Below are 12,649 nucleotides of genomic sequence, written 5' to 3'. Positions count from 1 at the left end.
GTGATATATTAATAACTTCTTTTTAAAAAATTCAGTGATGTGGAGACATCTAAAAGTGTCATTAGTTTCTGAGCAGCACTCCTGTTGGGCAAGCATTCTAAATATTTGGGTGGTGTTAGAAATTCTAGTTAACATCTGTAAATATTTTATAACAAACTTTCAGTTCTTGGTAACCTAATAATTAAAAAGCAAAATTGGCAAAACCGCTCAACATTCTAAACTTAAATAGGAACATAATGTATGTCGGCCAAGTTGCTGATGATTCTCAGGGGATACCCTGAAGCTTTTAGCATGTTAGTCCTTTCAGTGTGCTCAGAAAGGTAATGGAGTGAGTATCAGTGTCCTTTGCATTGCAGTCAGGCTCTGACTCAGTACCACACTGAACTCTTAAAGATCAGTTATCTGTTCATTTCCACACTTAATCTTTTTTTGTTTTAATCTCTTTTCTCCCACCCCCTTCTTCCCCCAACCTCCAGGCAAACCTGAATCATCTTGTGATAACACACACTGCCCCATGATATCATTACTACAGCCTGCCCTGCATATAGAGGACAAAGACCCAATTCCTGAAGAGCAGGTAAGAATAAGTGGATGCTTTCAAAGTTATATATGAATTTTGTGTTGCAAAAACATTTTCCTCATCCATTTCCTTTTTTAGCTGCTTAAGCAATGACCTTACCTCCTTCAGCAAGGTATGTAATGCAGCTAGCCAATGCCCTTTCGTTAACAGACTTATGAACTACTCTACTGCAGACAGGGTATATAGTACCTATGTGTACCACATGGCGGTGTTCCCCACCCAGGAACAAGGAGCTTTGAAATTAATTTTGAATCCAGTTCCTGCATATGCTACCTTGGAACCAGATAAAGACATCTCTAAAAAAAAATGTGGATGAAGGTATACATTGGTTAAAAGGCAATATATTAAATTGATTCTTTCTTGCATTAACCTAACTAATCCTATATGGTTTCCATAGGCTTTGCATTTCTGAACACTTAAAATATGCTTTAATATAAACAATTCGGTGCGTTGTTTTCTCTCTCAGTTTAAGGGCACTCTTTTGAAGGCTAAAGTAACTGGAAAGAAAAGTCGGCCTCAACTCAAGAATTAATTGATGGGCACAATTTGAGAGAAGATGAGCCCCCTTCCCCGCCCCCTCATCACCACTTCAAACTTCTCTGTGTTCAACGTGTTGATTCTGCCCTTTCTGAAGTTACCTGGTTGAACAGTTACCACTGATAAAATGAATGCGATACCCACCCCTGAATGAACTGCAGGAGGGGAGAGTAAAAAAACAATGATAGTCAACATATCCAATAGGAATTATGGGAAAAGTGATCCCCATCCCCAAGTCAAAATCTCCTTTTTGTATTGGTTGTTTGCGCCAGAGTAAATCTGAAGTGACTCTGCGGACTTCAATTATCTTGACTTTATCAATGTCCTTACTCCAGTTTTATATTAGTGTAACTGAGAGCAGAGTCAGGCCCCCAAACTCCTGCCATGCGAATCACGTGGGTGACTATGGACTTGGGACCCAATCCTCCTGCTGAAGTGCTGAAATTCTGCAGTACCTCAAACAGCTTGACCCTTGAGGACTATGCAGATCAAAAGAGCAGTTTATTCTTTTTCCGTAGGAATTGGAAGCATATGTTGAAGATACAGATACAGACAATGAGTACAAAAGGGAGGATTTTTATTGCTTTTCCCAGGAAGAGAGAGAGAGACAAAAACGTGAGAGAGAGGAATCCAAGAGAGTGTTACAAGAACTGAAATCTGTGTTGGGATTTAGAGCTTCTGAGGCAGAGAGACAGAAATGGAAGCAGCTGTTATTTAGTGATCATGGTAAGTACTGTCTTTTTTTTTTTTTTTTAATTAATTTGACTCTAAGTAAGGGTGTGTGTCTGGTTACAATCAACTTTTGACATAGTATTGCTAGAATACATACTGCATTCAACTGTAGTAGTGCCTTTGATAGATCTGTGTGGCCCTAATTTGTTGCTCCATCTGTTCATATGACTTGTTAGCATCATTTTACTTTCCAATTAAAAAAAAAAACAAGGAAAGGGAGTTTGGCCACGAACTTCATGATGCTAAGAATTTGTCTCTTGGAGCAGAGAGAATTAAGCACAGCGTACAGGGAATTGCTGTATGCTTTTTCATTGCTGTCCACCAAATCTGCTCTTCAACCAGGCAGCAAATTGTTTAGAATCTTTGTAAATGATAGTACATTTTCAGGTTTAGAAGAAATACTTTTTCAATTTTATCCCAGAATTACAGAGAGACATAGAGTGAAGTGACAGGCTAGATTTTGGTATCTATTCCAAGAAAGACAGACAGAAAATATTTTTTAAAAGCCAACAATCTAATTTGTAAGTAGAAAAAGGATTCTCCTGGAGCGGCCCTCTGACAGTCGGGAGCGGACTGCTGGCAACTCTACTCACTTGTTTCTGGAGGCAGGTATATGCAAATTTTTCTTTCCAGGCAACAGTGCATGGCTTTTAAAGAGCCAGTTTTGGCATACCATATGCCTGATTCTAGCAGTAAAACTAGCAGCTTAGTGCAGTTTCTCTCTATTTTTATTGTGAATATTTCTGTTTTCTTCTGCCTTTTTTCCTTCTCTGGTCTTCTCTCTCAATTCTCCCCCTTTCCCTTCCCTTAAAAGAAGGCTAAGGAAAAGTACTAAAAAAAAGTGCAAAAAGCACAAATCTACAAAATCTAGGTGCTCTACTTCAGAGGAAGGTGAAATACCCTTGTCCTTGCCTGCAGTGCTTCAGACAAGTGGAAGACATTTTCACATCATGGACTTGGCCAGATTTGTTGACAGTCATCTACTCTGGATGATCTAATGAGGAGACAGATGTCCCTAAAAAGGATTTCTGCAAGCCAAACAAGTCTAAGGATCTGGAATTCCCAGTGTGTGAAGACAGTCACTTTCAAGTGATCCTGTCTAGCACAGAAGCAGTCCAACACCTACCTTAAACTGTATGACATCAAGAAATCCAACCGTCATGTTTGGCTGTATATCCCAGATGAAAGGCTCACTCTCCAAACTAGCCAGAAAAGGAAGGACCTGTGCATTGCCTCCTTCAAAGATCCTGTGGACAAGTGCTCAGTAATACATCAGATGCAATTATGAGGCCTCTGTTCCTGCCTTCAAAGCCACATGTGTGATTGCATCTCTCACTCCGTCTCCCAGGTCCATCAAGCTACAATTCAAGTCAAGTCCAAAAGCAAAGGCACCAAAACACTTCAGACACTTCTCAAGAGCAAGTTTTCCTCGCTATCCTTCATCTACGCCTCATGTGATGTCACATGATTCTTTTCTACACTCATCCTTGCTCTGCACCTACGGTGTCTTACGCTCTCCTTGGCAGGCACAGTGCAGTGGACTATCCACTGTATGTGACCCTCTCAGGCCTTCTTCCTCTTAGTTTGAAAAAAACAAGGATGAAGTTGGTCTGAGCTGATCAGGCTCCCAGCCCAAGTCCAGAGGTCTCAGGGCTAATGGCTGTTGTAAAATAAAGGGAAGCCTGTGTTGGATACGCTTTTGAATAGAACACCAGCAGATGCCAGCCTGCATGGATGGGGCACTCACATAGACACCAGGCCTTCTCGGGCTTTGCTCGGGAGTCCAGGAGGGAGTCCAGCATGAGTATGTCCCTCCTTGAACTAAGAGCAATGGGCCAAGTCATTCATCAGCTTCTTCCCTTCATTTCTAATCCAGCAATGGAAATAAAATGTGGCAGTTGGACATCTGCTGCATACATTAATCTCTATGGAGCACTTGGGACTGAGGTTCTGTGCATCTCTTCCAAAGTGATGAAGGAAGGTTCATCAGACCATCTGGGCCTGCATCCGAGGTAAACTGGAAATATCAAGAGACTGGCACAACAGAACAACTCTCACCTGGGCAACGGCAGCTGAATCCTGTAATCTTCAACAACATACTTTCAGCCTGGGACCTCTCTTGGGTGGGCCTGTTCCTGTAGCAGTTCTTCCCTGTTGTTCCAGGAACAGAGATTCTCTGGCTTGGGGGCAGGAATGTTTTCATTCATGTGGTCAGTGCAATGGATGGATTCCTGCCATTCTCACCTTCTCACAGCAATAGCCAGAAAAATCTGGGGAGTGAAGATAATTATCATTGCTAGTCTCCCATTTTCTAAGGAACTTCTATGGCAGGGATTGGTGCTTTGTCAGAAGTCAACTGGAGACTGACGGATTGATGTTGCAGTCCTTCATCTGTTCTCTTGCATGATAGAGCTGTTTTTTCAATGTAGGATGCCTTCAAGTGTCTGGGCCTATTCAAAAATGTAGGGAATATTTTTTTGATGCTGGGAGGCCAAAAACTTGCATCATCTTCAAGTCTTCCTTGAATCCATGCTACAGCTTCTCCTAGATAGCTATGGTATGGGCCTTAGTACATTTCCTTACACATATAAGTTTTAGCCCTCAGAGACCTACCAGTAATTAACTATGAAGACACCTTGGCAGTTCATCCTCACATCTCTTGCTTTCTCAGGTAATCAAAAGTCTTAGACCAGTCTCAGGACTCAAGTACCAGCTAGTTAAATGGAATTTCAGCGTGTACCTTTGTCCTCACTGAGGCCTCCTTTAAGCCACTTAGAAAAGTTTTCCACTGCTTCCTTTCTATCAAAGTCCCATTCCTCGTGGCAGTTTCTTCTGGGAGAAGGGTCGGGAAAGTAAGAGAATGTTCTTGCGAGGAACCATTTTTTCAGGTATTTCCATATAGGTTTGGGTTTTAGACAGCCCCTGAAATTTTACCTCAAGTGTATTCTCCCTTGCACATCAATCTGAAGACTGTTTTATTCCTTCCTTCTGCCCTATCATTGGCGTAGTCAGAGCTCTCAAATCCTACTTGACAGGACAGTCCATCTTCTAAACAGTCTCCTTGATGACCTGTAGTTACTACAAAATATGGTCAAAAAGAATCTAAAGTTACAGTCTCCCGATTGCTCAAGGCAGCTAACAAAGAACCCAACATTCATAGAATCATAGAATATCAGGGTTGGAAGGGACCTCAGGAGGTCATCTAGTCCAACCCCCTGCTCAAAGCAGGGCCAATCCCCAATTTTTGCCCCAGATCCCTAAATGGCCCCCTCAAGGACTGAACTCACAACCCTGGGTTTAGCAGGCCAATGCTCAAACCACTGAGCTATCCCTCCCCCCATTGAAACATTGAGTTTTTAAAAATTCTCCTGGAGTTTGTTTGCGCTCCCTTAGCACTAACATGCGCCGAAAGAACACAGCCTCTCCTGAAGAGGTCTGTAAAGCTACGATGTGAGTCACTTTTTCTTCACCAAGTATCAGAGAATTGGTGGTGCAGCCTCCATAAATAAATTCTCCAGTAGCCTGTGTCTGTTTGTTTTTGTTTAGATTCTGTCAGAAATAAAAAATTAGCCTGTCAATTACTGGATAGTTTGCAACTGCTTTGACTGGTTTTTCCTGTCTCTCTACCTCTGTTCTTCTACTGCTTGCTACTTCCTAGCAATTCTTTCTGGACTAGGGGAGGAGTGTTCTGTGAAAATAACCAAGAAACAGGCAAAATAGAATTGGTCTATCCAGTACCAGGTTTACAATGATGCCAATGGTGCCGCGGTATCGAGCGCCATCCCTCCTCTTACGTGTATAGGGAGAGCCCAGCGGGCACCGGGGCTGGCACTCAGGCTGGGACAGGAGTCTGCCCCGTGGGATGCATAGAGCCGCCTACCGGTGGCTCACCGCAGCCACCCCCCAGCGCTGCACCCTGGGCTTGGCGAAGGGACCGATCCATCCAGGGGCTGCAGCAGGGCAGTCAGGAGCAGCAGTAGCGAGAGCAGAGCCATGGCGAGGGGACCATGCCAGAGCTCTGCAGCCTCAGGTGGCCGCACCCCGACTCATGGGGCTGGGGTCACTGCTCTGCGGGGCATACATTCCACTCTCCGGGGCTTGGCTCCCTTGGCCATCGAACTCTGCTCAGTGTCTGCGGGGCACAGATCGCAGCTCTGAGCCCCTCCCTCTGGAGTTGCTGCTGTGGCTTTGCCCTTTCCCAGCCCCTGGCGCGGGGTCGGGGGGGGGGCAGCCTCCCCTCCCCCCAACTCTCTGTCCTGCGTCCTCTCTGCCCTTTGCGGGCACTGCAGTCCCTTCCCCGGATCAGTTGTGGGGGATCCAGGGGCAAAGCTCAAGCACCCCCTGCAGCCAGGGAGCCCCACTGCTGGAGTCAGCACTAAGCCCGGACGCACACCCTGACCCTCCCCACTGCACTGCCCCTTCCAGCACCAGATGAGCAGGAGGCAATCAGGGAGCAGCCAGACCTCAGGAGAGTGGAGTCACGCACACCCTGGGTGCCAGGGATGAGTTGAGTGGATGCAACCTTGGTCCAAGCTGCATCTGGCCAAGCTGCAGCCAGGTGCGGTCTGGCCCAGTTTGCTTCAGAGAACAGGGGTGGATTGACAGCAGGAGGTGGCTCTGGAGTGGAGTGCCCGAGAGTGGCCCAACTGCGGATCGTAGAAAGGGGTCGGCTTCAGGAATAGAGGTTCAGGAGAAGCCCTGTTCTGGTAGGCAGTGTGGAGGTTCAGGTCAAGAGGGGTTGGTTCATAGAGGGTCTGATCCAGTTTGGGCTGGAAGGTGGTCTCGTTCAGTTTGGGGGTTTTGGTCTGGGGAGGAATGTTGGTCTGGGGTGGCATGTTGGTCTGGTCCAGTCCCGGAAGGAGGGGTCATTGTGGGGAGGGATGTGGGTCTGGCCCGATTTGGAGAGTTGGCCCAGTCTTTTGGGGGAACAGTTGGTCCAGATCCGAGTGTCTGTGCCTCTCTGCCTGCAGGGAAGGCCAAGCAGGGCAAGTATGAATAATGACCTTGTAAATAAAATGTCCGAGTTTTTCATATTTTTATTTTTTAAATGTTTTAAACGGTTTTAAATCCACCCCAGTTTCATACAAAAATGTAATTCAAACCCTGGTAGTTCATATGTGAAATGTGAAGAGTGAGATAGCGGCAAGGTTCCCTTTTAGTGGGAGCAGCACGTGGCTGGTGTTTTGGCCAGCTTTGGCTTTTGTTAGCTGTGTTTTATTTTGTATTTTTTTTCTTTTCTAATTTATTTGATGTACACTGGTGTGCATTCTTTCAGCCCTAGGGCTGACAGTGCTGGTCCCTAGTGGCAGCCACCTCCATCTGCAACTTAAACTTGTACATTTTGTAAATAAAAGCTGTGCAGCTGGGTTCTGTGTCGATCTCCTATCGACTTCTGTGTCGATCTCCTATCTTTTACAATTGTTCCCCATGGGGGCCCGCAAATATGTTTGGCACTGGGCCCACAAAAAGTTAATCCAGCCCTGGGTCTGTTCCTGGGATTTGGCCCTCTACCAGTTGGGCTTTTTGCCCCTCCATAGTTACCTAGCTTTGAAAGTATTCTTTGGGGCATGTAGGCACCAAAACTGGCTCTTAAAGGTCTGGTATGGATAGAGAAATTTGCATATTCTTGCCTCCGGAAGCAAGTTGGTAGAGATACAGAGTGATTCTCTTCAGAATGGTGAAGGGGCCACTCCATTAGAAGAACAATTAACAGGTGAGGCCAAATTGGTATACTGCTGCTACACTGTACTATGTGTGTGTGTGTTTTTTCAAATGTAAATCCTGAAGCATAAGTTTTCAGTGTGTTAAATGAAAATAATTACTAATGTGACAAGCATAAAAACACTCCCATGTTCAGTTAGTGAAAACAAATACTACTAAAATATAATGCAATGGAAAAAACTTAATACAGTAATCTTGTTTCCCATAAAAAGTTTGGTGTGTTTTCCAGAGTTATTTTCATCTCTGCTTACAGGGGTAAAGTCAGAATGGAATTAGAAAGGGAATGCCACATGGGAACCTGCTGTTGCTGCTCTTATGTATGTTCGTGCTGCTATTCTAATGGAGCTACTACAGTTTAGGGATCTGTTTGTTGGAAATGGACACTGTATCGTTTTACTATAAAGAAAGACGTCTGTTCTTCAAGAAGCAATTGTGTTGTACTAACCCCTAACACTGGGAGGAGAGACTTCCTGGCAAGCATCCCGTTGTTGGCAATGGGACTCGCTGCTACTACTAACATCGAGAGGCTAAATTAGACCACTCTTTATTTGTGAGGACAACGGATCCTACTGTATGCATACATATCTTATTTATATGTTGTGATGTATAAAATCAGCTATTACTTACAAGACATTTTTTTTATTGTGTTCCACTTATCTTTACTAGATTAGATAGCTGTTGTTTAAAGGAAGACAGTTCAAATTTGTGTGAGACGCAGCAACTGATTCTGTTTGTAATTTCCATAAAGTACATTCACTCTATGTGAGATGATTTTTACGTATGTCTCATGAGTTTTAAAGACTATGTCGAACTAGTAGCCATTACCTTCCATTTTCAGCATCCTGTTCAGAAAATACATCTTTATTTTACCTATTTTAACTCTCAGGTCCATCTCTTAAGACACACGTAGCTGAGTTAGGTACGGAAGGTCACTTTTTTAGTCATAATTATATTTTTGTTCTTTTTAAGCTGCAGTGAAGCCCTTGTCTCCTGTAGAATCAGTGGAACCCATACATACTTTGGAATCCCCTCTGAATGCAGAAGCAGGAAAGCAGGACTGTAGCCAAACTAGCGATGATTCTGAAGAGAGAGACTCTAGCCCAAAAGCCCATGTCACTGTGAATGAGAAAAGCAGTACTGAATATTTATATGAAGATCCTACGAAGGATGAAAACAAAGACATTGCTGCTGATGCAGGTGGCTCTCCAGTGGCTGTAAAAACAACATGTTACCAGTGTCAGGGTGAAGGAGATGAAGTGGAGACAACTGGTGTGGACGGAATGGAGGTTTTACAGCCCCCTTTGAGGGACGCATTACAATCCTCCATCAAGCAAAGGCTGGCTCAGCTTCATATATCAACAGATTTCAACTTCACATCAGGTCTGGCTGCACAGGTTGCCGCCAGATCACTTACTTTTACTACCATGCAAGAACAGACTTTTGGAGATGACGATGACGAGCAGAAGGATAAGACAGAAGAGAATGAAAACCATGTGGAAGAGAACGAGAATGAAGACAGAGGCTTTAAAAGTGAAAGAGGATTCTAAGTCCTACCTGAACTTTGTTAAACATTGTGTTGCCTACTTGAATTCCATAAAAGGCAGGTGATGTGATTGAAATAGCTCAGGCACGGATTCAGAGATGAAAATGCTGGATGGAAAAATTGAGACCTAAATGTAATGCTTACTGTTCCCTATGTATGAAGCTCTCAATAGGGCTTTCCCAATATATTGATGATTATATGCAGGTAAGCTAAGGAGATAGAGGCTGGACCCCAGGAGTAGTCCTTTGTCTTCTTCTGATGACACCACTGGTGGGTTTTGGAACTTACCTAAATAGTTATGTTTATTTATTTATATTATATGATTTTTTTCCTAAAAAGAAGAGAAAATGATGTCTTGAATTTCAGCATATTCTGTCATTTCCTGATATTGTTGTCATAGTAGCAGTGTTAATTATAACACTAGTGAAAGTGATTCTTTTTGAAAAACATAAACTGTGTCATATGGTCTTCCACACCTCCTTTGCTTTGCCTTTAGTGTCTGCTATATATTTGTTAACAACCTTACGTAGTTGTAATTTCATTGGTTAAAGACCCTCCCAAACTAAAATACAGAATTTTAAATAAAAATGTGAAAGTTGATGTGTCCTGGAGTACTGGGCTAAAGTAGTAAGAAGTTAGTCACTCTTCATATTAAGGTTCCATTTATAAGTAGTGTATAAAGGATTAATAAGTAATTAATACATGTTATAAGCAAGTTATAGACATGAGTAGTCTGTGTTTATGGATGGTTATAATCACATCAGTAGGTGTATATAGATGGCTAGAAGTAGCCTGTTGGACTTCATAACAATATATACCAATTCTTTTACCATTTATTAAAACACCTATTAAAGATTTGTTGGCCCTTTGTAAGTGAAACCTTAATATAGGTGTGACTTAGGTTATTTACACTGGGTTACAAAGTACAGTATTGTGTACATTTGTTCTCTTGTAGAGCTGTGGTTCAATGCTGGAGTAAATTTTTAAGCTAAGTTAAATGAGTATTTTTTTAAATGATGTACAGTAATTTTGTTTGAATGTTAAACTTGCTTTTTCCTAATGTTCTTTCATGTTTCTCTGTATCGCAGCTATAACGTGTCTGTCTAAAAGAGACAAGCAGAGAACATGCACTTACATCCTTTCAAATTAAGCTGTATCTTGTAACCCAGTTGACACTTGAGTCTAAACATATAGTGTGGGGCTATTTGTTTCTCTCTGCAGCACTGATTTAGAGAGCAGTGAACTGTGACTTAGAAGGGGAGAGTAATGGTTTCATGGCATTGGCCTCCTGCCCTCTGACACAAAGGAAGCCCATCCTCAGAGTAAGGGCTCCATGGCTCAGGTTGAGAGGGAGCAGACACACACTGTGGATCTCTTGGACATGGATGGATTTTAATTCAGAAATCAGGCCAGTAATTACTCCTGATAACTCCTCTCTGCATCCGCCAACTTCTTGGGTGCGGGGTTTGGTGCACCCATCAGCAGAGACTTAATGGCAGTAAAGTTCCTGAGGGTATTAGTTGCCATGAGGGAATGTGGAGCAAAGGGGGAGCTCAGTGGATGCTCCTGCACCTGAGACAACATCCCCTTGGTCATTTTGTAACAAGACCAAGCCTGCCCTGCAACCTTCTTCCTCCCCTGGTATTGATTTTGAGGAAACACTGTGGGTGTAAATATGTGCAGTTTCACAGCTCCTAAATGGGGAAATATTAACATGTAACGGATGGAGTAAGTGGCTCAGGATCATAGTTTACACAGTGTATCCTCTGCTGTCTTCTCCCTGTTTCTTTTGCTCCCTTGCACTCTGATTAAGGGACGGGAATGTCTTTAAATGCTTTGTTTGCCTGTGATAGTGTATTCTGTGCCCTTATTTAGCCGTATGTGGGTGGAGGCTATAGAATGAATGATGCCTAGGATACATTGTGGAAATATAGTCCTCTGCTCAACCATGATGTACTGAGCAGCTAAGCATCCCTTTTGGTAGTGGAGTCGGTTCTACCCCAGCCCTGAAAGGGGACTACTGAGAAAATGGAACCGTTGATGCAATTCTCTCTATGGTAGGCAGTTGTCTTTTTAATTTTAGAACTGGTTTAGGTAGACTGGGAGTGTGTGGAACGTTGTCATTCCCACTTGAAAAGAAGTCTTCCTTGCCCTTGACTTAAGACTCTCAAGTTCACCAAGTGCCCTGATAGGTTTTTTAAGCTAATTCTTCCTTTTATCTGGTTTTATTTTTCACTGATACTTTTTCCATCAGCTCATCCATGAGCATCTCATGACCTTCTGTGTATCCCAACATTGCTATCTCTTTTTCCTAAATCCAAATAATGGAATCCTATATCCTTTAAATGACTGGAGAGAGAGAGAGAAGTTTTCAAGCTTACACAGAGCTCTCTGTGTACGCTCAAAAGCTTGTCTCTCTCACCAACAGACGTCGGTCCAATAAAAGATAATGCCTCACCCACCTTGTCTCTCTCATATCCTGGGACCAACACAGCTGCAACAACACTCTCTAATCTATTGTGATAAATCCTTACAAAATTATCTGGGCCTTGATTTTCACTACTCTCGCAAGTTCAGCTGAAGTTAATGGGAGCTGCAGTTGCTCTGTTAGCTACAAAAATACACCCCATATCTTTCGTTTGAGCCAGTAATTTCTGCAGTGTTTACTGCAGACCTGGGGGGCAAAAGACCCAAGAACAGACTCTGGCTGAGCACTTGGAATTAAACGTGTGAGAAAAGAGTGAACCTATGGAGCAATCTTAGCTTTCATCATCATTCAAAGAAATACAAATTTTATATGAGTAAATCAACTGACTATTAAATGCAAATAAAATTGGCAAACTTATCTAGTGTGTTCTTAAAAAACCACACACACACTCTTACATTTGCATCCATTTAAGATGCCACATGTAATTGTACTAGTGGGTAATCTACTTTAATGGCTATTTATTTAATATCCTCCCTGAAGAAAAATCTGGTTAACAGCCCACTGCACCCAAAGAATGGTTTCCTCTGATTTGATAACTTGCTCCCAGCTACCTATAAATAGACTCTTATAGTCCAAATTTCCTCATGATGATGTCTGTTGAAAAGTCATTGTTTTCAAGCTGTAGAACCTCTTGAGCAGTTTATTAGATTTTTGGCCATCTACATTTCTTGCTGCATTTTACAAATTTATAAATTTTACAGTGGTCTGCATTAGCACCCAGGCACTGTGTTAACATATTGTGCATATTGGAGAACTAAAGCTGATAAGTGTTCTTTGATAGATAACTGCAGAATGAGATCTTAATAAGAACAAAGTTCTTACATTTTAGATTTTGTTTAATTTTTAAATCTGATCGTGTTTAGCATGGCATCCACATTGAATATTGGTAGCCAGTGTTCTTTGCAGTGAGTAGAATTGACAGCAGCTACATTTTCCATATCCCATTTAAAATTAATGCCTTCATAAAGTTTTGGAGGTGCACACAGTTCTGTATGGTTAAGTAATGTCCAAGGTATTTCTTCTCAACCAGACCCAGCTAGAAGGAATC

At 42.7% G+C, this 12,649-nt stretch overlaps 1 protein-coding gene across 4 annotated transcripts in view; it reads left to right on the top strand.

Annotated features, from left to right (window-relative positions):
* VEZT (vezatin, adherens junctions transmembrane protein) overlaps window positions 1–11,570 on the top strand; it is an 88,825-nt gene extending 77,255 nt beyond the window's left edge. For all 4 annotated transcript variants that reach the window (XM_077832095.1, XM_077832086.1, XM_077832104.1 and 1 more), the window contains exons 10-12: window positions 477–577; window positions 1,636–1,843; window positions 8,540–11,570. In XM_077832095.1, coding sequence (XP_077688221.1) covers window positions 477–577; window positions 1,636–1,843; window positions 8,540–9,117 — 887 coding nt within the window. In that variant the 3' untranslated portion in view covers window positions 9,118–11,570. The remainder of the gene's footprint in view (window positions 1–476; window positions 578–1,635; window positions 1,844–8,539) is intronic.
* Window positions 11,571–12,649: the final 1,079 nt, after the last annotated feature.

This window comes from Eretmochelys imbricata, chromosome 1, assembly GCF_965152235.1.
Source record: "Eretmochelys imbricata isolate rEreImb1 chromosome 1, rEreImb1.hap1, whole genome shotgun sequence".
In the NCBI taxonomy this organism is placed as follows: Eukaryota; Metazoa; Chordata; order Testudines; family Cheloniidae; genus Eretmochelys; species Eretmochelys imbricata.
This window is presented reverse-complemented; position numbering and strand designations above follow the sequence as displayed.